General features: G+C 30.8%; 2 protein-coding genes across 6 annotated transcripts in view; one reads left to right on the top strand and one right to left on the bottom strand.

Annotated features, from left to right (window-relative positions):
- The window catches only part of LOC129948542 (uncharacterized), a 35,158-nt gene extending 30,132 nt beyond the window's left edge, over positions 1-5,026 (bottom strand). Inside the window, exon 1 of the mRNA XM_056059586.1 lies at positions 4,807-5,026. The gene's annotated coding sequence lies outside the window, so the exon portion shown is untranslated. The remainder of the gene's footprint in view (positions 1-4,806) is intronic.
- LOC129944739 (luciferin 4-monooxygenase-like) overlaps positions 1-23,075 on the top strand; it is a 35,078-nt gene extending 12,003 nt beyond the window's left edge. For 3 of the 5 annotated variants that reach the window (XM_056054404.1, XM_056054401.1, XM_056054400.1), the window contains exons 2-6: positions 16,311-16,489; positions 16,555-16,753; positions 16,827-17,019; positions 21,896-22,006; positions 22,076-23,075. In XM_056054404.1, coding sequence (XP_055910379.1) covers positions 16,346-16,489; positions 16,555-16,753; positions 16,827-17,019; positions 21,896-22,006; positions 22,076-23,024 — 1,596 coding nt within the window. In that variant the 5' untranslated portion in view covers positions 16,311-16,345 and the 3' untranslated portion in view covers positions 23,025-23,075. Of the gene's footprint in view, positions 1-5,157; positions 5,301-16,310; positions 16,490-16,554; positions 16,754-16,826; positions 17,020-21,895; positions 22,007-22,075 lie in introns of those variants that run through there. The other 2 variants (XM_056054403.1, XM_056054402.1) reach the window with 2 other exon arrangements.
- Positions 23,076-24,477: the final 1,402 nt, after the last annotated feature.

Genomic DNA, 24,477 nt, shown 5'->3' with positions numbered 1-24,477 from the left:
TAAATTTTTCTCTGCTTTTTGTGAACAGCTGAAAGTTGTTTTTATTTTTTGACAGCTATCTCAATACAGCTATACAACTCGTTCAATAAGGTATCTAAAAATCCACCTTTCCAAGATACCCTATCTTATTGAACGCAGCCATTGATACTTAAAAAGCTGTCACAACAAAGTGTGATAGTCGTTTACAAACAAATATGCGTTTATTCCAAATAGAGCTACCAGACGCTTAAAAAAACGACTGAAAAATTTTCTTAGTTCACTTTGCTTCGTTAAAAAAAAAAATCGACAAAACTTATAACATTCGAATAAACTAAGAGAAGTAAGAATTTTATTCAAACGAGCCAATGTCATACTTTTATTTAGATATTTTATAGGAATTAATTTTAAATTTCACCAAGGTAACAATGAATTTTGACAATTTGAATCTGAAATTGTTCGATCGAATTGAATTGAGTTCAATCATCTTACACAGGCGAAATGAAAATGATAGTCAATTTGATTATCAAAAAATGATAGTCAACTAGCACCTTAGCCGATTTGACCCCTGTCAATAGCCCGACCGATCTAACGCTTTGTTGTGCCATAAATTCCAAGTTTAAACTCAATCAACCCAATGGCGTAGACTTAAAGGGTTAGGACAGGCAGACGGACCGACATGCACCATCGTAATTCCATGATAGATTAAAATGTCAAATTTGATATTCTTACGAAGGCAATACTTACCATAAAGTTCCTATAAAAACATTGATGATATCAACGATCCTACCTTTCTACCCAAAGTTTTGGAAGAACTTCCAATATTTCAAAAGTCTTCCAATAACATCCAATCACGTGACAATTGCCAATTTTTTAAACTCATTGGAAGACAATTTAACAGACAGAATATATGAACATTTATTTTGGAAGTTACAACGGGTCGTGCAGTAACATTTAAAAAAAAATATAAATAGTGAAACATTCAATAACTGCTATCTTACAAAATTTGTGCTTACGCCCCGCCCTTGTACCTTTTGTCTAGTATTTGGTCTGATTGCACTTTAAAAAGTGATACTTTTAAGGCAAAATTAAATTGAGAAGTGAGACTACTCGCACCTAGCCGTTACGTAGCGAAAAACCCAAAGCAGGGAAGGTTAGTTCTTTCTTAAGATAACAGTTAATCTTACATACATTATTTTTATAATTTTACTTCTTAATTGGGAAGCCTTATGATTTAAATAGACTTTACTTCAATTTTAAACACAAATTTGATTTTTGAATGAATAAAATGTATAATAACATCATAATCAGAAAATTGTGAGGAGGCGTGACGTTATAAAAAACGTAATTGGAAAATATCAACCAAGTTCTCATTACAAAAGAATTTTGCGGTAGCTTTTTTTTTTGAGAATTCCGAAAATTTTGAAATTCCTAATATTTGAAATGATGTTCATTTCCAATGTTCCAGAAAAGTCAAAAAATTTGGTTCAAAAATAATTAAATCATCAAAACAAAAATATTCACAACGTAACGTAAAAAGAAATGTCATCTATCATGAAGATGGCGTCACGTCGTAAAACAGTTTTAAACAAAATGTATAGATAAATAATTTTTCTTTCTAATATTTTGTTTCGAGGATTTTTTGGGAATTTGTTTGGGACTTCTTCTTGTTAGGCCGGATAAGACTATTCTGAATCATCGAAATTGGTCTTGACATTTTGAGTTATAAGCGTAATGACGTAACTAACGTCATTTTCTTTCATATGCACATTTTTAAATATTATAAGTGCATTTTTTTGGTATTCTATAAAGAGTACAGCGAGGAATTGCCAACAAAACGATCTGCAGATTTTTGTATTTAAAAATTGGTACAACTGAAAAAAGATCTGTCAGAATAACAATAAAAAAACACTCAAATAGAAGAAAGTTTTGGGAAAATCAAATGTTAAAATTAACTTACCAAAAAAACTAACTAAAACTAATAAAATGGATAATTTTCAAGAAGAAATGGTAAGAAAACATCTGTAAATTGAGATTCTATAAAAAAAGTTCATTTACCAATTGCTTCAAGGAGAGGGTTTGTTCGTAGACTACTTCATTAACATGTGGAGTTAAAGCGAGGTTGAAGCTCTCCTCAATTCTTTATATGACCTGAATAGAGTTGAGCTTGATTGGTTTTACAGATAATGCATTATGGTCTGTTTATTTGCATGTTTGTGTACAAATAACATAGTTTTGCTTTAATCAAATTACAAAAAAAGAAGTTGGGATGCGACCCACACTGATAACTTACCATCCCGTCTGTCGATTTGTCTTGCTTAAAAGCTTGTAGGGTTGGGTTAAAAAAGATGTTACTTGAATTATTCTTCAATTTTTTTTTAAATTACCAACAAATTTAATTTTGTTAAATAGATTTTTAGTCGAAAACAAATTTTTACCAATTTTTGTAGCATTTCTTAAATTTTTACAAATTGGATGAATTAAATTAATTTGATATAATATCAAAAACCGAACATCAAATTTTACCAAATTTGCGTAATATTTTTTGAAGATTTAATTTTTTTATGAATAAACGAACTTTTGGATTTTTACAAAAAAAAAACTAGTGCATATCGAAAATTAATTTCTGTGAAATAAAAAAGTTTGAAGACAATATTTTTAATTTTTGAAAAGCTATTTGAGTCGAAAGTAAATTGTTACCAAGTTTTAGTATTGTTTTTTGTTCGGTTTCAATTTTTTTTTTAAGAAAACTGTTGGTTCAATTTTTCTCAAAATTTAACTAAATTTTGAAAACAGTAATTTTTCAAAGATACAATTAGTTTTAATCCAATATCTCAAAGTTTTGAAAAGATATTTGAGTCAAAAATCAATTTTTACCAATTTTTTTTTTTCGGTTTTTAATTTTTTGTAAAAAAACTGTGAATTCTTTTTTAATTTTACTAAATGTTAACAACAATATTTTTTGAAAGATAAAAGTAGTTTAAAGCCAATATCTCAAAGCTTTGAAAAGATATTTGAGTCGAAATTCAATTTTCACTAACTTTTTTATTTATTATAAAAATTTTCAATTAGATTTTTCTCAAAATTTTATCATATGTCAAAATCATTATTCTTTGTTGCACAAAATTGTTTTGAAGATGAAATCATGTTTTAGTCGTAAAATTTTCGAGGTGACAATTTTTTTTTCAGATTTTTTGAGTTATATAAAATAACTGTTAATTGGATTTTTTTTCCAAAAATATATTTAATTTGTATTACGTAACAATATAATATAAAACTTAATTCAAGTCTCTAGCGTCATTGGTTCATGAGATATTTAGGTTCAACCAAAATGTTCACCTTTTTCAAACTGCTATGGTAAAAAAACCGCCCACGCAATTTTTTTGATAGCCCTTTCTTCATCTTTCTGCCTTATTATCTGTATAACAAAATTTATTTGAAGTCGATATCTCTTCTGGTTCTTGAGCTATGGAAGACGAAAAAACGTCGCGAACGTATAGACGGATACGGACAGGCATCTTTCTAAAAATCTTTTATTTTGACTCTAGGAACTTTGAAACGTCGAGAAATGTCAAAATTTTCAATTTGACAAATCGAACCCATTACAATAACTTCCCATAGGAAGTTAATAAATCAACAGTAATAGATTGATTTTTTCCCCAATGGAAAACACGCATGATTCCAAATGCACAACTACTCAACGAACATAGCCATCGAGATACAAATACATTGACATACTATACATGGACTGCTAGTAGCCAACTTCACAATGGTACAACTTTTAAGGGGCAAAAACCTAGTGCAAAGAGGACTATGCGGAAAAATTGTGTAACATTTACATTTAATACTCCCAGGTCACAGCGCACTGCATGCTTCTGCTTCATTTTGCACGAACTGTCAATATTTGTCAATAACATACAAAAAAAATATGGCATCGTTTGTATTCAACAAATTATACTAGATGTCAATACTTTCTATGTCAGAAAAAGTTTATCTCAACTAAATACAAACAGATGTCGCTAAATATATCATAACTTTTTTTGCCACTGTGCCTGGAAGGGCTGGTGTAGCTAATTTAAAGTGGAACCATTTTTATTCAAATTTTGTATGAAAAATTCAGCACTTTCAAAATGCAAATGATGTTTCGATGTTTCTTTTAAAGTGCAAGTGAGATAGTTTGATTCGTGTTAAACAATGAAAAACGGAATAGTTCAGCACCATATAAGAACAAGTTTTATAATTTGATTAAAACAAAACTATTTTATTTGTACACAAGCATGCAAATAAGCAGACCATAATGCATTATCTGTTGAACCAAAACATCCACACAGGTTTTTCTTCACAGAATTTGAATGCACTCCGTTGCCCTACCGGAATTGAGGCGAATCAAGTTCATTTCAACTCCATTCAGGTCATATAAAGAATTGAGGAGAGCTTCAACCTCGCTTCAACTCCACATGTTAATGTAGTAGTCTACGAACAAACCCCCTTCTTGTAGCAATTGTTAAATGAACTTTTTTTTTACAGAATCTAAATTTCCAGATGTTTTCTTACCATTTCTTCTTGAAAATTATCCATTTTAATAGTTTTAGTTAATTTTGTTTGCTAACTTAATTTTAACATTTGATTTTCACAAAACTTTCTTCTATTTGAGTGTTTTTTTTTATTATTATTCTGACAGATTTTCTTTCAGTTGTACCAATTTTTAAATTTCAATTAAATTGCAGTTTTTCACTGTACTATTGATGGAATACCAAAAAAACGCACTTATTGAAATAGTCTTCATTTATTTATTGGAATCACAAAAACGACTATCAAAATAACACTTACAACTTTTTAAACTCAATGTTTCACTATTGTTTCGTTTATTTATATTACACTGCCATCTTACAAGAAAATGATTTTCTTTGAAACTATAGACACTGAAATCTTAATCAAGACTCCAGAACATTTGTATAACTAAAGAAATATTTCACTCGATACCTGTCCCTTGATCTCTAGTCATGCATGCTTTATGTTCCAATGCCATTTTTACATAAAGTTGTAAGACGCAATTAATAACCTTGAAATATAGATCAGTGGTAACACTGGTTTACTTTGTTATGGTTATGTTAATGTCATCAACTCTTTTCATTTCATTTAATAAATCATCTCAATAATTATGTGAATATTATAAAGTTAATCAAAATACAATTTTATAAACTGTGAGTGTTGTTTTCATTTGTAAAAGGTGCACATTTGTGTTACGTATGTGTATTTGCATAGAACACAATTTGTTTTAATTAAGAATTGAAACTTGTTCTTAGCTAGGTCTAGCTGCATAGGTAAGGTACTTCGCAGCCATATAAAAATGTCATTATAAATAAGTTTTTAATAATTTTTAATTCAGTATCCAAAATGGAATTATTACATACAATTTGTTACATTATCAGGAAGCTACTTTTAATCTTCACTTTTATCATTAAAGATCTAAAGTGGGCTATAAGATGAGTTATATAGTTGGCCTATCAGATCCTCTAAGAACTAGGCGCGGGCTTGGTCGATTTTCTGTACCTGTCCAACTACTATATGGGAGCTTCTCGATTCACTCGTGTGCATTTGGCTATGACAATTAAAAACAATTATATCTATACCTGTCGGCTATAAATGTTTCTTAAGAAGTTTATTAACTTCCCATAGGAAGTTATTTGTAAAATTGAAAATTTTGACATTTCTCGACGTTTCAAGGTCCCCAGAGTCGAAATAAAATTTTTAGAAAGATGTCTGTGCGTGCGTGTGTACGCACGTTCGCGACGTTTTTTTCGTTGTCCATAGCTCAAGAACCAGAAGAGATATCGACTTCAAATCAATTTTGTTATATAGATAAAAAGGCAGAAAGATGCAGAAAGGGCTCTCAAGAATATTGCGTGGGTGGTTTTTTTACCATAGCAGTTTGAAAAAAAGGTGAACATTTTGGTTAATCCTAAATATCTTTAGAACAAAAAACGCTAGCGACTTGAATTAAATTTTGTATAATAAACTGTAACGTGATAATAACCAAGTGTGTTTTTTGGAAAAATTCTATTTAACTTTTTTTTTATAAATCAAAAAAAAACTGAAAAAAAATTGTCACCTCCAAAATTTTACGACTAAAATATGATTTCATCTCCAAAACAATTTTGTGCGACGAAGAATAATGTTTTTGACATCTGATAAAATTTTGGAGAGTATCAAATTGACAGCTTTTCTTTATAAAAAATAAAAATCTAAAAAAACATTACTCAAAGTTGGTAAAAATTGAATAACCATTCGAATATCTTTTCAAAACCTTAAAATTATGGCTTCAAAGTTATTTTATCTTATAAGAAATACTGTTTTCAATATTCTGCAAAATTTTGAGAAAAATTAAATTGACAGTTTTTTTACAAGAAATTAAAAACCGAAAAAAAATTAACAAAAGTTGGTAAAAAATGATTTTCGACTCAAATATCTTTTCAAGAATTTGACATAGTAGCTTCAAACTAATTCTTACTTATAAGAAATATTGTTTTCAACATTAGGACATATTTTGAGAAAAATCGAATTGACAGTTTATTTACAAAAAATTAAAAACCTAATCAAATTTAACAAAAGTTGGTAAAAATTGATTTTCGACTCAAATATCTTTCCAAAACTTTGAGATTTTGGCTTAAAACTACTTTTATCTTTCAAAAAATATTGTTGTCAACATTCAGTAAAATTTTGAAAAAAATCAAATAGCTTTCAAAAATTAAAAATAGTGGCTTCAAACTTATTTTATTTTAGAGAAAATATTGTTTTCGATATTCAGTAGTTTTTGTATAAAAATCCAGCTGTCCGTTTTTTCATAAAAAATAAAGTCAAAAATAGTACGACAAATCGACAGACGGGATGGGAAGTTATCAGTGTGGGTCGCATACAAGCCTCTTTTTTGTTTACTTTTAAGTCTTGTTGACGAAATTTAAGTAAGGAAGTTTTTGCCATCTTAAACATTTATTTGGGTGATTTTACAAAAGTTAGGTTACTTTTGAGGATATTTTGTTTACGATAGTTATTAAACCAAACTTCTACAAATTCGCGTGTATATGATAGCTTATCTAATAAATATATTGTTCCAAATCAGGCCAGTCAAGTTTTTGAGTACATTGTAAGATATTTAATCATTTTAGAATTTGACTGCCAGGGGACTGATGAGTATACACAGTTTTGAAATTATTTTAATGAAACTAGCTGACCCGACACACGTTCTTTTGTCATATAAACAATTTCTAGAGAATATTTTGCTCACAAATAAATATCTTATTGTTAGTGTGTAAGGATATGGTGTATAAGTAGAAAATATATAGAGCACTTTAAACGGTGACAAAATATTAAACGAAATCACTAAACAATTTTTTTTTTAATTTATTAAAATTAATTCTTTAAAATTATAAACATATCGCTAATTATGACAAAAAAAAAAACAATATCAATCCCTTAATGCAACAGAGTGTACAATAATTTTTGTGATCCGACCTTTCCCAAATATAAACAAACTGGACAGTTTACCAACTCGAGAGCTCGTTAAGTATAGTTGCCCGTATGCAAAACATGAAGGGTTCAAATCTAAGGCGCAGGCAGACATTGTTTGGCCTTGAGACTTATGGCTAAATCACAAACACGCTTCAGCTTCGGCTTCGCCTGACGTTTACGAGTTCAGTCTTAGGAATTCAATGCATGCTATCACAATGGAGCTTTGACCTCACGTTTCGTTTGACAATCGTAAGGAAAAGAACGTAATGTAACGTAATGTGACTCCAAACGAAAGCTCTAGTTCAATTATCTGAACATTTGCTTTGTCTGACAGCTCAACTGCTGTAAAAAATGTCAACAAACAAAATATTTGCTCTTTGAGCCGAAGCTGAAGCGTGTTTGTGATTCAGCCATTATTGATAGTCATTGCAAATGCCTAATGGGAAATTGAAAGCGTTTGAATTGAATTGGCTCATCTGTGGGTATAAAAGGGATTCGCGGTAATAATATTTTTTCACCTCGGAATTTTCCATTTAGAATTATGGCTTCCAAAACATTTTTCACAAAATTTTTAATTACTAATATCGTGCCGTTGCACAGCCGTGGTGTGTTCAAATTACGAAACAAAATTACCGGAGGTATACTCTTCAGTTGTAAATTATGCGGCGGCGGAGTGCCTGGTAAATCCAATGAGCTCAAAAACTCAGTTGGATAATTTACAGCTTCGGTAGCATCACAAACTGTATCAAAAGATTTGTATGACACCAGGTCTCCTGGTAATAAATGTTGCTTCTTGAGATTTGATTCGTTGACTTACACATTTTTTGACAGTCATTTATGATTTGTACAGTGTCTGATTATATCGGGAAACATATGGTCAATGAGAGCTTCTTGTAAATCAATAATCTTGCAGAAATCGACAGGTAATTTTATGCATCCAGTTAAGTAACTTTTCCGTCGTCTATCTCTAACAGTTGCTTTGAGAATGTTTCAGCTGATGGATCTTGAACTTTTATTTGTCCTTTCTAACATTACACCACAGAGGCGATAATTTAAGTGAAGTGACGGGAATTGATTCTATTTTTGCAAGAATAAGCGAAATAAGGAATGGTTTGCCAGTTCCACCTGGTGCATCCACAAAAAAGAATCAACCTTGTCCTGCCGAAATTGCAAGCATGGTGAGATCATAAGTGGTTGTTTGTTCTTAATTCATTAGTGGGAGATCGCAACAATCGCTGCCATTTCTATAGTATTGTAGTTTATGATTCAATTCAATGTCTATTAAATCAGATGCATTTAAATTTAGTGAATCCATACCGAAATGACTGAGTGGTAAGTTGGCAATGATAATGCAAAGATCCTCAATAGCAATCAATGCTTCATTGTACATAGCGTCCACTGAATACTATCGTAAGATCGTTGCACCGTGTATGATGTTGATGCAATTAAACAATAATATTTAGGAATATAAAACAACAGATAAAAACCTATTCTCAGACCTACCGAATGTATATGCAAAATTTCATTGAAATTAGTTAAGCCGTTTCGGAGGAGTATGGCAACTAACATTGTGACAGGAGAATTTTATATATTAGAAATTTAATAAAAATTAGTAAAAATCTCGTATGTTTTAATAATGATCATAATAATGGGAGAAAATACTTTCAGTTCTTAAAACAGACTTTTGGCATTTAACGTACTGTTATTCATTTATCTTTTACTACTTTCACATTGTTTTACTAAATATTTCTAAGTAATCAACAAATAATATAAACAAAATCTAAGTACTGATGATCATCAAATGAAGAACAATAACAATATACCTGTCACAGGACTGACGCCATAGGACTGAGGAAAAAGACCAAATTTGAGACTTATATACTATATAATATCAACAAACTACATTTTAACAAATCAAAGTATAATATGAATAAATAAAAATAAACTATAGATTAACAAAAAAAAGAGGCTGGGATGCGACCCACACTGATAACTTCCCATTCCGTTGGTCGATTTGTATTGCTTAAAAGTTTGTAGGGTTGGGTTAAAAAAGATGTTATTTGAATTATTCTTCAAAATTTTTAAATTACCAACGATATTTTTCTTTAAAAAAAATAGTTTAGTTTGAAAATCTAGTTTTGTTAAATAAATTTTTAGTCGAAATCAAATGTTTACCAATTTTGGTAACATTGCTTAAATTTTCACAAGTTGGATGAATGAAATTAATTTGAGAGAAATCAAGAACCGAACATCAAATTTTACGAAATTTGCGTAATATTTTTTGAAGATTTCATTTTTTTATGAAAAAACGGACTTTTGGATTTTAATAAAAAAAAACTACTGAATATCGAAAACGAAAGCTGTTTGAGTCGTAATTAAATTTTTACCAAGTTTTAGTATTGTTATTTATTATTTTGTTTGTTTGGGTTTTTATTTTTTGTAAGAAAAACTGTCAATTCGAATTTTCTCACAATTTGGCCAAATGTTGAAAACGATATTTTATATAATTAAAATTAGCTGGAAGCCATAATCTCAAAGCATTTGAAAGATATTTGAGTCGAAAATCAATTTTTACCAACTTTTGTTAAATTTTCTTTTAAGTTTTTAATTTCTTCAAAAAAAATATCAATTCCATTTTTTTCAAAGTTATACTGAATGTTTAAAACAATATTTCTTAGAAGATAAAATTAATTCCAAGCCATAATCTCAAATTATTAAAAAGATTTTTAAGTCAAAAATCAATTTTTACCAACTTTTATTAATTTTTGTATACAAGGTTTTTATTTTTTGTAAAAAAAAACTGTCAATTCGATTTTTCTCAAAATTTCACTGAATGTTGACAATAATATTTTTTAAAAGCTAAAAGTAGTTTTAAGCCATAATCTCTAAGTTTTGAAAAGATATTTAAGTCGAAAATCAGTTTTTAACAACTTTTGTTAATTTTTTTTTCGGTTTTTAATTTTTTGTAAAAAAAACTGTCAATTCGATTTTTCTCAAAATTTCACTGAATGTTGACAATAATATTTTTTAAAAGCTAAAAGTAGTTTTAAGCCATAATCTCTAAGTTTTGAAAAGATATTTAAGTCGAAAATCAGTTTTTAACAACTTTTGTTAATTTTTTTTTCGGTTTTTAATTTTTTGTAAAAAAAACTGTCAATTCGATTTTTCTCAAAATTTTACTAAATGTTGACAACAATATTTTTTGAAAGATAAAAAAAGTTCAAATTTTTGAAAAGATATTTACATCGAAAAAGAATTTGTACTAACTTTTGTTAAATTTTGTCAAACTTATAAATAAAGTATTAAAAAAATATTATCTCAAATTTTTGAAAATATATTTTAATCGAAAATCATTTTTTACCAACTTTTGTTAATTTTTTATAAAAAAAAACTGTCAATTCGATTTTTCTCAAAATTTTACTGAATGTTGACAACAATATTTTCCGAAACATAAAAGTAGTTTCAAGCCAATATATTAAAGCTTTGAAAAGATATTTGAGTCAAAAATCAATTTTTACCAACTTTTATACATTTCTTTTTTGGGTTTTTTATTTTTTGTAAAAAAAAACTGACAATTCGATTTTTATCAACATTTTTCAGAATGTGAAAAACAATTTTCATTATAAGATAAAATAATTTTGATGCCGTAATCTCATGTTTTTGAAAAGATATTTGAGTCGAAATGCCATTTTTACCAACTTTGAGTAATGTTTTTTTTTTTAGGTTTTATTTTTTATAAAAAAAAACCATCAACTTGATTTTTCTCAAAACTTTACCAAATGTTAAAAACGTTACTCTTCGTTGCACAAAATTGTTTTGGAGATAAAATCATTTTTATTGTAAAATTTTCGGGGTGACAATCTTTTTTTTTTTTCAGTTTTATTGAGTTATAAAAAAAACATAAATTGGAATTTTTTTCTAAAAATATACTTGTTTTGTATCACGTTACAATTTATAATATAAAATTTAATTCAAATCTCTAGCGTTTTTAGGATTAACCAAAATGTTCACCTTTATTTTAAACTGCTATATGATAAGAAAACCACCCACGCAATTTTCTTAAAAGCCCTTTCTGCATCTTTCTGCCTTATTATGTGTAGAGAAAATTTATTTGAAGTCGATATCTCTTCTGGTTCTTGAGCTATGGACGACGAAAAAACGCCGCGAACGTACGGATGTACGAAAGGATGTATGTAGGTACGTACACACGCACGCACACACATACTTATAAAAATCTTCTATTTCGACTCTAGGGACCTTGAAACGTCGAAAAAATGTCAAAATTTGACAAATCGGAAGTTAATAACGACTCGCCATAGGCCTGACATGTTGACTGGCTTAACACGGGTATATGCAACAAAAATAACCCAAACTCTGGTACAGTTTTGGTGGCCGTCAAATTGTGGGACCCGAAATTAACTTTATTACCAACATTAAAATTCAAAGTGGGATTTGACGTTGAGTCGACTATATTTCGCTCGAATTTTAAATTTAAATAACACACAACGGACTGACGAATAGTGTTCCATATTTTATATTTGTATACGAATGTTTTATCATATTGAAAGCTGAATATTTGATCATGTTTTAATGTTGGCCTCATCATAATTATAACATGGATCTGCGTCATATTTGTGTTTTGTTTGTAACTTAACAGCTCACATTTGAAAAAAGGAGTTTGTTCCATGAAGTGAATAAACGCTGGACAAACATAAAAAATATTTTTAAAACATTCGAAGTAAACTACCAAAAAAAGTAGTACCCGTGGTTTGATGGTAAGAGCATGGGATTGTAGTGCTAGAGGTCTTCAGTTCCATTCCTGCTTGTGCCACCTTAAGTCTCACTGCTCCTTTCGAATAATAAACAAACTCTCCAAGAGTAATTCTTGTCATAAAAAGTTCTTTATTATTATCTTTATTATTAAATAAGCCGTTCGGATTCGGTATAAAGCTGTTAAAAAGAAGAATCTTTGTCAGCCCCATAGTTTACATTTTTACAATATTGGGCAGGTTCAGTACGTTCTTTGAACGTACATTTTTACCAAGGCAACTATAGTTAGTTTTTTGAGTATCATAAACTTCAAACTCGAAACTTTACTTCACTAATCTCTACCTTTTGTTGATAGTGCAAAAACTACCAAAAATAACATTCTCAATGTCTAGAAAAGGCTCCTCAGGCCATCTACAATTTCACGTCGACCTGTAGTTTTTATTTATATTTTCAAAAAATTACTTATTCCTTTTCCAATTTGACAAAGAACCCCTTTACACAAAACATTAAATAGAATTATGTAGAAAATAAATAAAGCACACAATAATAAAGCTCAGCCTTGAGTTAAATGAAAAAACATAAATACTCCATTTACCATTCCATTTTGTAATGGAGTATTTTTGTGAAAAAAACTTGATCAATTGTCATTGTGACATAAGTGGACTTCACTTGATAGTTGGGCAGATTTTTCTTGACCAACTTTCCAGTCAACTTTCCATTAAAGTTGCCTTAATTGGAAGGTAATTTTTTGGTAGCTGGCCTTCAGATACTAGAAACTTGCCTAACTTTCAAGTCGTCTGAACCTGCCCATTGTGTCCATAATTAAAAATGATGCACCTGAACTAAGCTTTCCAACATTGCATATCACAGTTGTGGGAACTAGGCACAGAAAATAATGCTTTTCAAAACATTTTGTTCACTAAATCGAAAGAAAGAAGAACTTTCATATCCTAAAGCGAGTTATTCACCAATTATGATGCTTTCGCTATGATTGTATAAAAGATCCCTCATTTTGTGCTCTTTTAAGTTTTTTTTTAAAGTTAGCAAAACTGTCATTTCCGTGGGATATTGTTGCAATTATTAGGCAGGTTCAGACGCCATAAGGGACTTGAAAGTAAGTCAATTTTCCAGCTTCTGATTGATCAGCTGCCAAAAAATTACATTCCAATTAAGGCAACTTTAATGGCTGCGTTCAATCTCAGACAGATAGGCTATCCGGATACCTTTTTATTGGTGTTTTACGTGTTAAATAACAGCTGATCAAAACCAGCTGAGATGTCAAAAAAGGAATCCAAAGGTATCCAATAATTTCTGGGGTTAGTTAAAGTTGTATTTGAGGATATTCTGTACATAAACAACTATATCTAGGTATTGTCACTTTATAATAGTCTTCGTTTCTGTTAGGATAGTTTTCTGTGAAACGTTAATAGTTTAAAACCGGAGATTTTGCAAGTAAATTATTAATCGTATAGAGTAGAGTTCCAATTCAGCTAAGAGAAATTTAACGTAGATTACAGATTAAGGTTATCTCTTATAAATTAAATTGTTACGCACCTACACCTATCAATTTATCATCGTCCGACTAATCAGTTGAATTACCCATTAAATGTTTTATCTTACAACAATTTTGCCTTCGAAGTTTAAATGTTTCTCTGCTTTTTGTGAGCAGCTGTAAGTTGTTTTTATTTTTTGACAGCAATCTCAATACAGCTATCCAACTCGTTCAACAAGGTATCGAAAAATCCACCTATCCAAGGAAATCTATCCAACACGAGAGTAACGCAGCCAATGAAAAGTTGACTGGAAAGTTAGACAAGGAAAATCTCCCTAACTTTACGTCAAGTCTACTTCCATCAAAATGACAGTTGATCATGCTTTTTCATTCAACTGAAAGCTGAGCTTTATTAATCTATGATTTATTTATTTTCTTTACAACTCCATTTGATGTTTTCTTTAACTGGTTGCCTTGTTAGTTCGGAAATATACAAAATACAAATCGTGATGGACTTGCCTGAGGAGTGCTTTTTAGACAATAATGTTTTGGGTGGTTTTTGTACTATCAACATAAAGTTGTCAAAGTCTAAATTTGAAATTCATGACATTTGAAAAACTAACTAGTTGCCTTCTTCAAAATTTACGTTCAAAGAATGAACTTACTTACTTACTTAAGGTGGCGCTACAGTCCTGTGTGAACTAAGGACTCACCCAACAAACTTCTCCATCTAGCCGGTGCCTAGCTAAATGTCTTCAGTTTCGCGCTCCAAGGTAGGTGAGGCAACTTTCCATGTGCGCGCCACCTGATCCGCGGTCTTCCTCTACTGTGCTCTCTAGTGGGTGTGGATTCGAAGACTTTCCTCCGGGTTCAAAGAATGAGGGTGATCTCAAATAAAGTCCCTTATGTTTTCTGAACCTGCCCAATTTTTGCTCTAATTAATTTTTTGCCTTATACTGCCTTAACCCCATGTTTAACAGCTTTGGGTACTTATAAAAAAATATGAAGTAGTGCTAAGCTTTCAAACGACATATATATCTTAATTGTGGTATATATGCAAACCAAACTGCCAATTCTTGAAGATTGAAAGCTTCTTAAAGACCGGCAATACGGTTTTCGAAGCAATAGGTCCACTGGTGATTTCATGGTTCATCTCACCGAACAGTTGAGCAAATCCTTACATTGGTTTTGAGAAAGTAAGATTATTGCACTTGATATTTCAAAAGCATTTGATAGGGCTTAGCATCAGGCTCTTTTATTGAAAATGCGTGCTTTCGGTTTTCACGAATCCCTCCTTCATTGGATTAGTAATTACCTTTCGTATCGTTCAATACAAGTTGTATTGGATGGATTCAAGTCTACAAACCACAAAATAAATGCTGGTGTGCCCCAGGGCTCTGTCCTATCTCCAACACTCTTTATCATTTTTATTAATTATCTTCCGTCAGCATATTCTAATCCAATACATTGTTTCGCTAACGATAGTACTCTTAGCTTTTCATATTCGTTTTCAGACTCACATCGCTTTTCTTCGGATGTGGAGTTGCAACGAGAAAATATAATAAGTTAGTTAAATTCCTAAAAACAGCATTCTACAATGGGGATTAAAAAACTGCGTGGAATTTTATGCTTCGAAAACACAATGCTGTCTTGTATCGTTAAAGCGAGATACACCCCCTTGCCATTATCCATGGATGGCACTTGCATCGAGGAGACTGAACATCTCGATATTCTCAGTATGTGTATCACCAACCACCTCTTGTCGATGTCGCCAAAAATGCCGCAAGGTGTTTAGGTTTCCTTAGGCTATGCAAGAAATGTTTCACACCTTCTGATCTGGCTGTTATCTTCAAGACTTACATATATACGTCCAAAGCTTGAGTATAACTCTCATCTCTGGGCTGGTGTTCCTGCAACTTAGTAAAGCCTCTTGGGTAGTATTAAATGCAGAGCATTTAAATTGATAGGTTGTAAAGTTTCCTGTCTCACCCTCTTTTACCGTTATTTTAACGGTTTATGTTCTAGTGAAATAGCCAGCTGCATTCCTCCCCTTAAACAGTTCAACCGTAATACTCGCGCTTCTAGGAATGCTCATCAGTATACCCTCGAGTCCAATTTGTACCTTTAAGGAAAGAGATTCGTTCTTTAGCCGTACTACGCGAATGTGGAATGCCTTGCCACACTATGTCTTTCCCAGCCATTGCAATATTCAGGAATTCAAAACCAATGTGCACTGACACCTCCTTTCAACCCCTCTCTCCCTTTCCTAGTGCTCACACTGTGTCTTTACATAATAAGGGTAGTAATATCTCCTTAAGTGTTTAAGTTAAGTTTTTATAAAATACATATCATCCAATTTTATTTAAAGAACGTAATCAAATGGGTTCAACTGTATTAACACCTTATCTTACACAACAAAGCACTTATTATCGTTAGTTTTAATACCTTTTCCTATACATAAATAAATATACCTATAGCAATTAATAACAGTATAAACAGATAGTCTCTCCTGATACTATAAATTCCTATATCGCAAGATAGCTTAAAACATTTCATTTAATAGCTCCAAAAGTGATACAACGGTAGTATTTTAAAATTATGTTCTCAAACAAAACCACATATGACAGCTCTACGAAAATTTGGTCTGGCCCACAAAAGAAACCAGGACCTCTTGACAAATACTCATCTTTGGGTCAGGCTATTTTTGAAAATTTAACGAATAATCCGGAAAACATTTGTCAGGTAAAAGATGAATTTAAACAAAGTAAAATAGTTTTTTTTTTTTAATTAAATTTATTTTCATACAGATATCAGATACAGATGGAATAAGCTTAAAGAATCATGAGATACTCACGTTAAGTGTTCGAATAGCACAGCGTTTGGAAATTGAAGAGGGATCGATCATAGGTATCATGGCTGCTAGTTCTACTTATCAGTCTTGTGTCTTGATAGCTGCATGGTTTAGGGGAATCGTTTTTCATCCAATTAGTAATTCATTTGATAAAAGTACGTACAATAATCTTACAGGCTTTTGTTTTTTTTGGAGAAAAACAAATAATAATAATATTTTTTTTCTTAGAGACAACTCAGCATGTTTTTGGAATAACTAGACCCAAGATTGTTTTTTGCGATGCAGATAATTATGAGACTCTTATGGCCGCTTGCAACGAAATCAATCTTCATCCAAAGGTCTATACAATAAAGGGACGAGTTGAAGGTGTTGGTTGCTTAAATGATCTCATGGAAGCTACAGGAAAAGAAGGTGACTTTCGGTAAATACATTTTAAACATAATCATACTTAAACATTAAAACTGGGATTCGTGGTACACTTTCACACTGAAAAATTAAGTTGTAACTTTTAACGTGCTCAAAAATATTCCTAGTTTCTTCTGCGATCAAATAAACGGAATCATATTTGTTACATAATTTTTTGGTTTTAACTGTGAAATTGAGTTAAGACCTCTGTTTGTGATAATATGGTTTAAACTGCTTTATAGAGCTTTAAAAAGAAGGCTAGATAAAGCAATAGCTAAAAGAACAATTATATTATATTGATTTCGAAAGAATTACCTACGTAACATTATCTACTTCTTAAGTAATTTATTTTATGCACCTACTTAATGTTTATAACCCACAATATAAAATGATCTGCCTTTTTTTAACGCATCGTTACAAAGCTACATTCAAAATGGAATCGTAGAGCGCAGTTTTGGGGGTTAAATTTTTAGTATTTTTATTTTCCAACACCGAGGTAGAAGATAAGGGGTTTCTAACTTTTTGTATGAAGCTAAGTATTATAATTAACACACAGAAGCTCTCTTTCGCCAGGGTTCTTATGGCTAAAAATGAAAAATTGAAAACAGATCGTTTTTGAAACGATCTAACGGCTACTTATGCCACATTTAAATATCAAAACACCGAACAAGTGTTCGTTTCATTTCTGTTAGGTTTAACTGTGAATTAAAAACTTTTAACTTAACTTTTTCACTTCTTGAATTGTGACACAATAGTCCGGTTAATAATGGTTTTCACCTCAAAAAAAAAAAAACCAACAGTTTTGAAACTTGATACACTTACTAAGGGATGTCTGGTGATGAACCAAAAAAAGTCTCCAAGAATCAGACGTGAGCTCTAGCGGCAGTTAAGAGAAACACGGAGTTTGTTTCAGTTTTTTACGGTTATCTCGTAAACTATTTGTCGTATCAAAAAGTTTTGTTCCAAAAAATTAAAGCTCATTAAATTTTATTAGAAAAAGCTTGCAATAATTTGTTCCTATCTCTTATAGTTAATAAAATAACTCTAGCGGCAGTAAAGAAAAACAAACGTTTTTTTTCGGTTTTTCGGGTATATCATTGAAACTATTTGTTGTATCAAAAAATAATCTTCTACAAAATTAGAGCTTATCATAAAGAAATATGATGATAATTTGTTTGTACTTATTTTAGCTTGAAACATAACTCTATCGGCATTTAAGGAAAACACACGTTTTTTCTCACGAAAAAAAGCTTATTAAATGTCCTTAAAAAATATGGTATGCATTTTATCTTGTGTGTAATTGTCCACAAAAAAAATGTAGTATTCAATTTGCATGTCCCTTCTTACTTCTGAAACTCGTTGGCCCACTATATGGCTCATTGCGTGCATGCCTAGAGAATAAGCATTATAGCAAGTTACTTTGCCACAGTCCATTTGAGAACTAGGGTCTGGTGACTGACAACTCTCAACAATTTCTGTGTGCGAGCACTGTTGTCAGGAATGGAAGGACCTACAGTTTTAAGCCGAATCCGAACGGAAAATTTGAGAAAGCACTTTTCATGACAAGAATTACTCTTGGAGAATTTGTCAATTCCTCACAAGAGGCAGTACCAGTGAAAAAAACTTTAGGTGGCATAGGCAGGGATCGAACTCAAGACCTCTCGCATGAGAGTCCATCGCACTAACCATCATGTCACCGGTAATACAATCGTCATCACCGTGTTTTCCTTACATGACTATAGAGTTATTTTACAAACTAAACACTAATAAGTTTTAATTTTTTAGAAGATTATTTTTAGATACGACAAATAGTTTTCAAAATAAACACGAAAAACCGAAACAACCGTATGTTTCTCTTCACTGCCGCCAGAGTTACTTTATAAACTATAAGAGATAGGAACAAATTATCACAAGCTTTTTTTTATAAAATTTAATGAGCTTTAATTTTGTGGAACAACATTTTTTGATCCGACAAATAGTTTACGAGATAAACGTGAAAAACTGAAACAAACTCCGTGTTTCTCTTAACTGCCGCTAGAGCTCACGTTGGATTCTTGGGGACTCTTGTTTGGTTCATCACCAGGCATCCCTTAGTAAATATGCCAAGCTTCAAAACTGTTGGATTTTTTTTGAGGTGAAGGCAATTTTGTTCGTTCATTATACAAAAACAGCAACCCTCTTTGCCTTTGTCGCGTTTTTTTCCTATTTCTCAAGAACAAGAATCAAATTAATAATGAAAGTTACGTGATGTCTCCTTACTTCAATATTTTTAAACATTTAAATGCGTTTCTGCATTTAAACAAGCCTTAATGTAAGAAACAAATCAATATAGGTCATATTCATAGTCATATTTTAAAGCCTAGTCTATTTGAACTGGAGTCTAAATTTATGTATGTAGGTTAGAAACAGCAACTATTCATAAAAAAATATTCTGTTCGGATAGAAACAGGTTTAAGGAAAATTCTACTACAATTTTGAAAAGTTTCACTTAAACCTATACAAAATAAAATAGCTTGTAGAGGGTAACAAAATAAATTGTATTAGCTGGAGAGCCAAAACCTTTGAAACCCTTTAAACTATTTTGTTTGCTGTTAGTTGAGAAATTTTATCAAGTCAGGCTGGTGGTTTTAAGACTTGGAAACACGCAGATATTAGCAAACGTTTTATTTAATTCCGATCTAAAATATTTTGAAAGTCAATCATAAACTTGACAGTTTTTAACTTCCCATAGGAAGTTATTGTAATGGGTCCGATTTGTCAAATTGAAAATTTTGACATTTCTCGATGTTTCAAGCTCCCTAGAGTAGAAATAAAAGATTTTTAGAGAGATGTCTGTTCGCGACGTTTTTTCGTTGTTCATAGCTTAAGAACCAGAAGATAAAAAGGCAAAAAGATGCAGAAAAGGCTCTCAAGAAAATTGCGTGTGTGGTTTTCTTACCATAGCAGTTTGAAAAAAAGGTGAAAATTACCGTTATTTTTTAATTATTTTTTTTTCCATTTAATGCACATATTTTTTTAAATTGCCCCTACCGCCTAAACGGGGGGAGATAGACCCCCCCCTCTATACAAATCCGTCATCAAACTTTGTCGCCAAAGTTATCGTAGAAGAAGTATATTTTTTGAAAAAAATCCATTTAACGTTTTTTTTTTATAAATCAAAAAAAACTGAAAAAAAATGTCACCTCTAAAATTTTACGACTTAAATATGATTTTAATTTTAAAACAATTTTGTGCAATGAAGAATAATGTTTTTGACATCTGATAAAATTTTGAGAAAAATCGAATTGACAGTTTTTTTTTTAAAACATTACTCAAAGTTGGTAAAAATTGAATATCGATTCAAAAATCTTTTCAAAAACTTGAAATTTTGGCTTCAAACTTATTTTATCTGATAAGAAATATTGTTTTCAACATTCTGAAAAATATTGAAAAAATCGAATTGACAGTTTTTTTAACAAAAAATAAAAACAAAAAAAATATTAATAAATGTTGGTAAAAATTGATTTTCGACTCAAATGTCTTTTCAAAACTTCAAATACTGTTGTCAACATTAAGTAAAATTTTGAAAAAAATCGAAATGACGGTTTTTTAAAAAAAAAAATTGTACAAGTATATTATATAAACAAACTTCTAAGCAAGACAAATCGACAGACGGGATGGGAAGTTATCAGTGTGGGTCGCATCCCAGCCTCTTTTTTTCTCGAATCGATACCTTTCATACAAATCGTTTTCATCTATTTCAAAGGGGTCCAATCGGGTTAAGTAGAACTTTCGTTATTTTGTTTTTTTGGTGGCATTCCAACATCCAGCAAAATATCAAATTTTTGATTTTAAATGTTCAAATAAAATGTCTCGTAACTTAATTTACTCAATGGCGCGTATTCAAAGAAACTAACTAAAGTCGTGATTTCTGGATCTATAGTTTAAGGCTTTTTGCTTAAATAAACACAGCTCTTATTGATAATCAATTTTCCCGATGTGTTTAGTAAAACTCCAGTTTAAGGTTGTATTCTACTACAATTATACTTCAAATGACAGGTCAACCAAAATAATGCTGTTATATTTTCAAACTCGTTATTTTGTGCTGTCATTCCTCAAATTGGATGTCAAAAAAGTAAGTAAAACAAAACAAATAAAATCAAAAAAACAATCTACAACGTTCTATAATATTTAAGATGAACAACTTCAATGGCGGCATCAATCCAAATTTTTCAAGTTAACATACAATTTATTCGATATGATTTACTTTTTCAGCTTTTTAATTCACAAACAAAAATCAAATATGATATTTGGCTGTGATAGTAACTACTTAAACACAGCATTTTCTATGGTTATAGTTAAACCCCAGGTTAGGCCCTAAACTAAGGTTTAAATTTATTTATAAATAGCCTAAACTCTGGATTTGCGTGACAGCAACTTAGCAAGAGTTTAGAAAACATCTATAATGTAAATGCCCAAATCAGTGTTTTATTTTTGACGTTTAAAAGATTAAGAAACAGCTTAAACATAGGTTCCGTTTTGCTTATTTTTAGACTCCAGAGTATCGTTTTAAAATCTACTTAAACTGTCTCTGAATAACATAAACTGAACTTTGATTTAGCAAAGAACTTATCAAGGAACTATGACTATGACCCTATGTCTTCGGTCTAAAGGTTCGAAACGCATTCAAAATCATTATTTCTAGTATTTTCATTCATGTGTGAGTTCAGTCTTAGAATTATGGATGGCTTTGAAGTCAAAGTCAAGTCTTAGTACCTATACAAAATAAATACAAAAAATACAATATATATTTTTGGAAACTCACCCCCCCCCCCCTTCACTCATCCGCAAGTCTTTTATAAAAATTCCCATATTTTTAACACAGATTACATTTTCATATTTTCTTTTTGTAGCCCAAAGCAATGCAATCAAGATGACATAGCTGTGATCATGGGGTCGTCAGGAACTACGGGGCTACCAAAAGGTGTCTGTATTTCAAATATTGCTCTTCTGAAAATGTTTACGTGAGTCTCGAGTCAATTTACATATGTCAAAACATCACTGAACTTAAATTATTTTTTCTTTGCTTTCAGACCCTTACCAAATGGAACAGTAATGTTTGCCTGTTGCAATGTAGACTGGATAACTGGCTTGATTTTCCTATTATTCAGTAGCTTATTTTGCGTGACAAGAATATGCACTGAGGAGCAGTTTTCCCCCGAAATGCTACGTCAACTCATCGAGAAGTATAAAATAAACGCAGTTATGATGTCGGGATCGTGCATGTCAAGATTTATAAAAAGTGGAGAAGCAGATCTCTGTGATTGTTCCAGTTTGCGTTTATTTGCTGTTGGTGGAGGAAATGTTTCGCATCCCATGTATGTTAAGATGCAGGAGTGCATCAAATCGGGTATTGTACTCAACACCTATGGGGGTACAGAGTTTGGAGGAGTCACAGTAAGTGCAAACATCGATAAACCAAAATCTGTTGGTCAACTAGGTGCCGAAGTTAAAGTAAGAATCGTCAATGACAACTCCAACAATGTGGGTATTGATGAAATTGGAGAAATTCTAGTATCGAACAATACCCATTGGAATGGATACTATGGAAACCCAAAAGAAACCACAAATATGATTGATTCCGAAGGTTGGTTCCATACTGGCGATATTGGTTATTTCGATAAGGAAGGAGATTTGTATCTTGTCGATAGAAAGAAAGAAATAATGAAGTACAGAGGATTTCATTATTCAGCACAAGAAATAGAAAATTGCATCTTAACATTGGATGGTATAGCAGAAGTTTGTGTTTTTGGAACTAGAGTTGATGAATTTGAAGATTTGGCAACGGCAGCGGTTATTAGGAGGAACGGTTGTCAAATAACTGAGAAAGATATTAGAGATCATGTGGCAAAGGAGCTGTCACAACCAATGTGGTTGCATGGAGGAGTATACTTTGTTGACAACATTCCCAAAACACCAAGTGGGAAATATCAAAGATCCAAAATCAGGGACAATTGTTTGCAAAACAAAGAAATTCAATAAAACTTAAATTTAAACAAAGCGCAGAAAAAAGAAGCTTTATTTTTATAGTGAAATATTTTGGCTTACTTTTTAACTTGAAATCTAGGTTCTTGTTCATCCTAGGCACAAATTTTTATTTCCGTTGGCGAATTGAGGACCGTTGATTCGACTTAAATGTCATACATTTTTCGAAGATTGATCTCACTCTATTGGCTGCGTTCAATCTCTTTTTGGATGGTGTATCTTGGAAAGGTGGATTTTTAGATAACCTTGTTGAACGAGTTGGATAGCTTTTTTTAGATTTTTTAGATTAAACATTATTTCTTAAAATCCAAATAATTACAATAAGAAAGAAAAGAGGCTGGGATCCGACCCACACTGATAACTTCCCACTCCGTCTGTCGATTTGTCTTGCTTAAAAGTTTGTCTATATGTACTCGTATCAATTTTTACCAAATTTGAGTACTTTTTTTTGTAGATTTTATTTTTTATGAAAAATCGGACTGTTGGATTTTTATAAACAAATTACTGAATATCGAAAACTATATTTTCTGTGAAATAAAATAAGTTTGAAGCCAATATTTTTAATTTTTGAAAAGCTATTTGAGTCGAAATCAATTTTTACCAACTTTTGTTAAATTATTTTTAGGTTTTTCATTTTTTGTACTGTCAATTCGATTTTTTCAAAATTTTACTGAATGTTAACAACAATATTTTTTGAAAGATAAAAGTAAATTAAAGCCAATATCTCAAAGTTTTGAAAAGATATTTGAGTCGAAAATCTTTACCAACTTTTATAAATTTTTTTTTAGGTTTTTATTTTTTGTAAAAAAACTGTCAATTCGATTTTCCTCAACATTTTTCAGAATGTTGAAAACAATATTTCTTTTAAGATAAAATAAGTTTGAAACCTAAATTTTAAGTTTTTGAAAAGATTTTTGAATCAATATTCAATTTTTACCAACTTTGAGTAATGTTTTTTTGAGTTTTATTTTTTATAATAAGACTATCGATTCGATTTTTCTCAACATTTTAACAGATGTCAAATACATTATTCTTCGTTGTAAAAAATTGTTTTGGAGATGAAATCGTATTGTGTTCGTAAAATTTTGGAGGTTACAATTTTTTTTTCAGTTTTTTTTATTTATAAAAAAACCGTTAGATGGATTTTTTTTCAAAATATATACTTCTTTGAAATCACATATTCTTGAATATATTTTTAAATGTAATTTAAAAAATGGGGGAGTCTATTAAATATGCGACATGAGGAAACATTATAAAAATTTTTGTGGTTGTTTGATATACCGGTATAGAAACTTGGTTTAAAAAATGTCCACGTAAAATATAGGGTAGATTTGCCTTATTCCAGCCGTCTCCAGTAGTCGGCCGCCTACCAAGAAATTTGCTGTTATTAGTGAATATTGTAGTGATACTACTCTGGTTAGAGTTTTCAAAGGCTCTGTCATCACTTTCT

This window comes from Eupeodes corollae, chromosome 2, assembly GCF_945859685.1.
Source record: "Eupeodes corollae chromosome 2, idEupCoro1.1, whole genome shotgun sequence".
Classification (NCBI taxonomy): Eukaryota; Metazoa; Arthropoda; class Insecta; order Diptera; family Syrphidae; genus Eupeodes; species Eupeodes corollae.
Note: the sequence above shows the minus strand (reverse complement) of the source record. Positions and strands in the feature narration are given on the sequence as shown.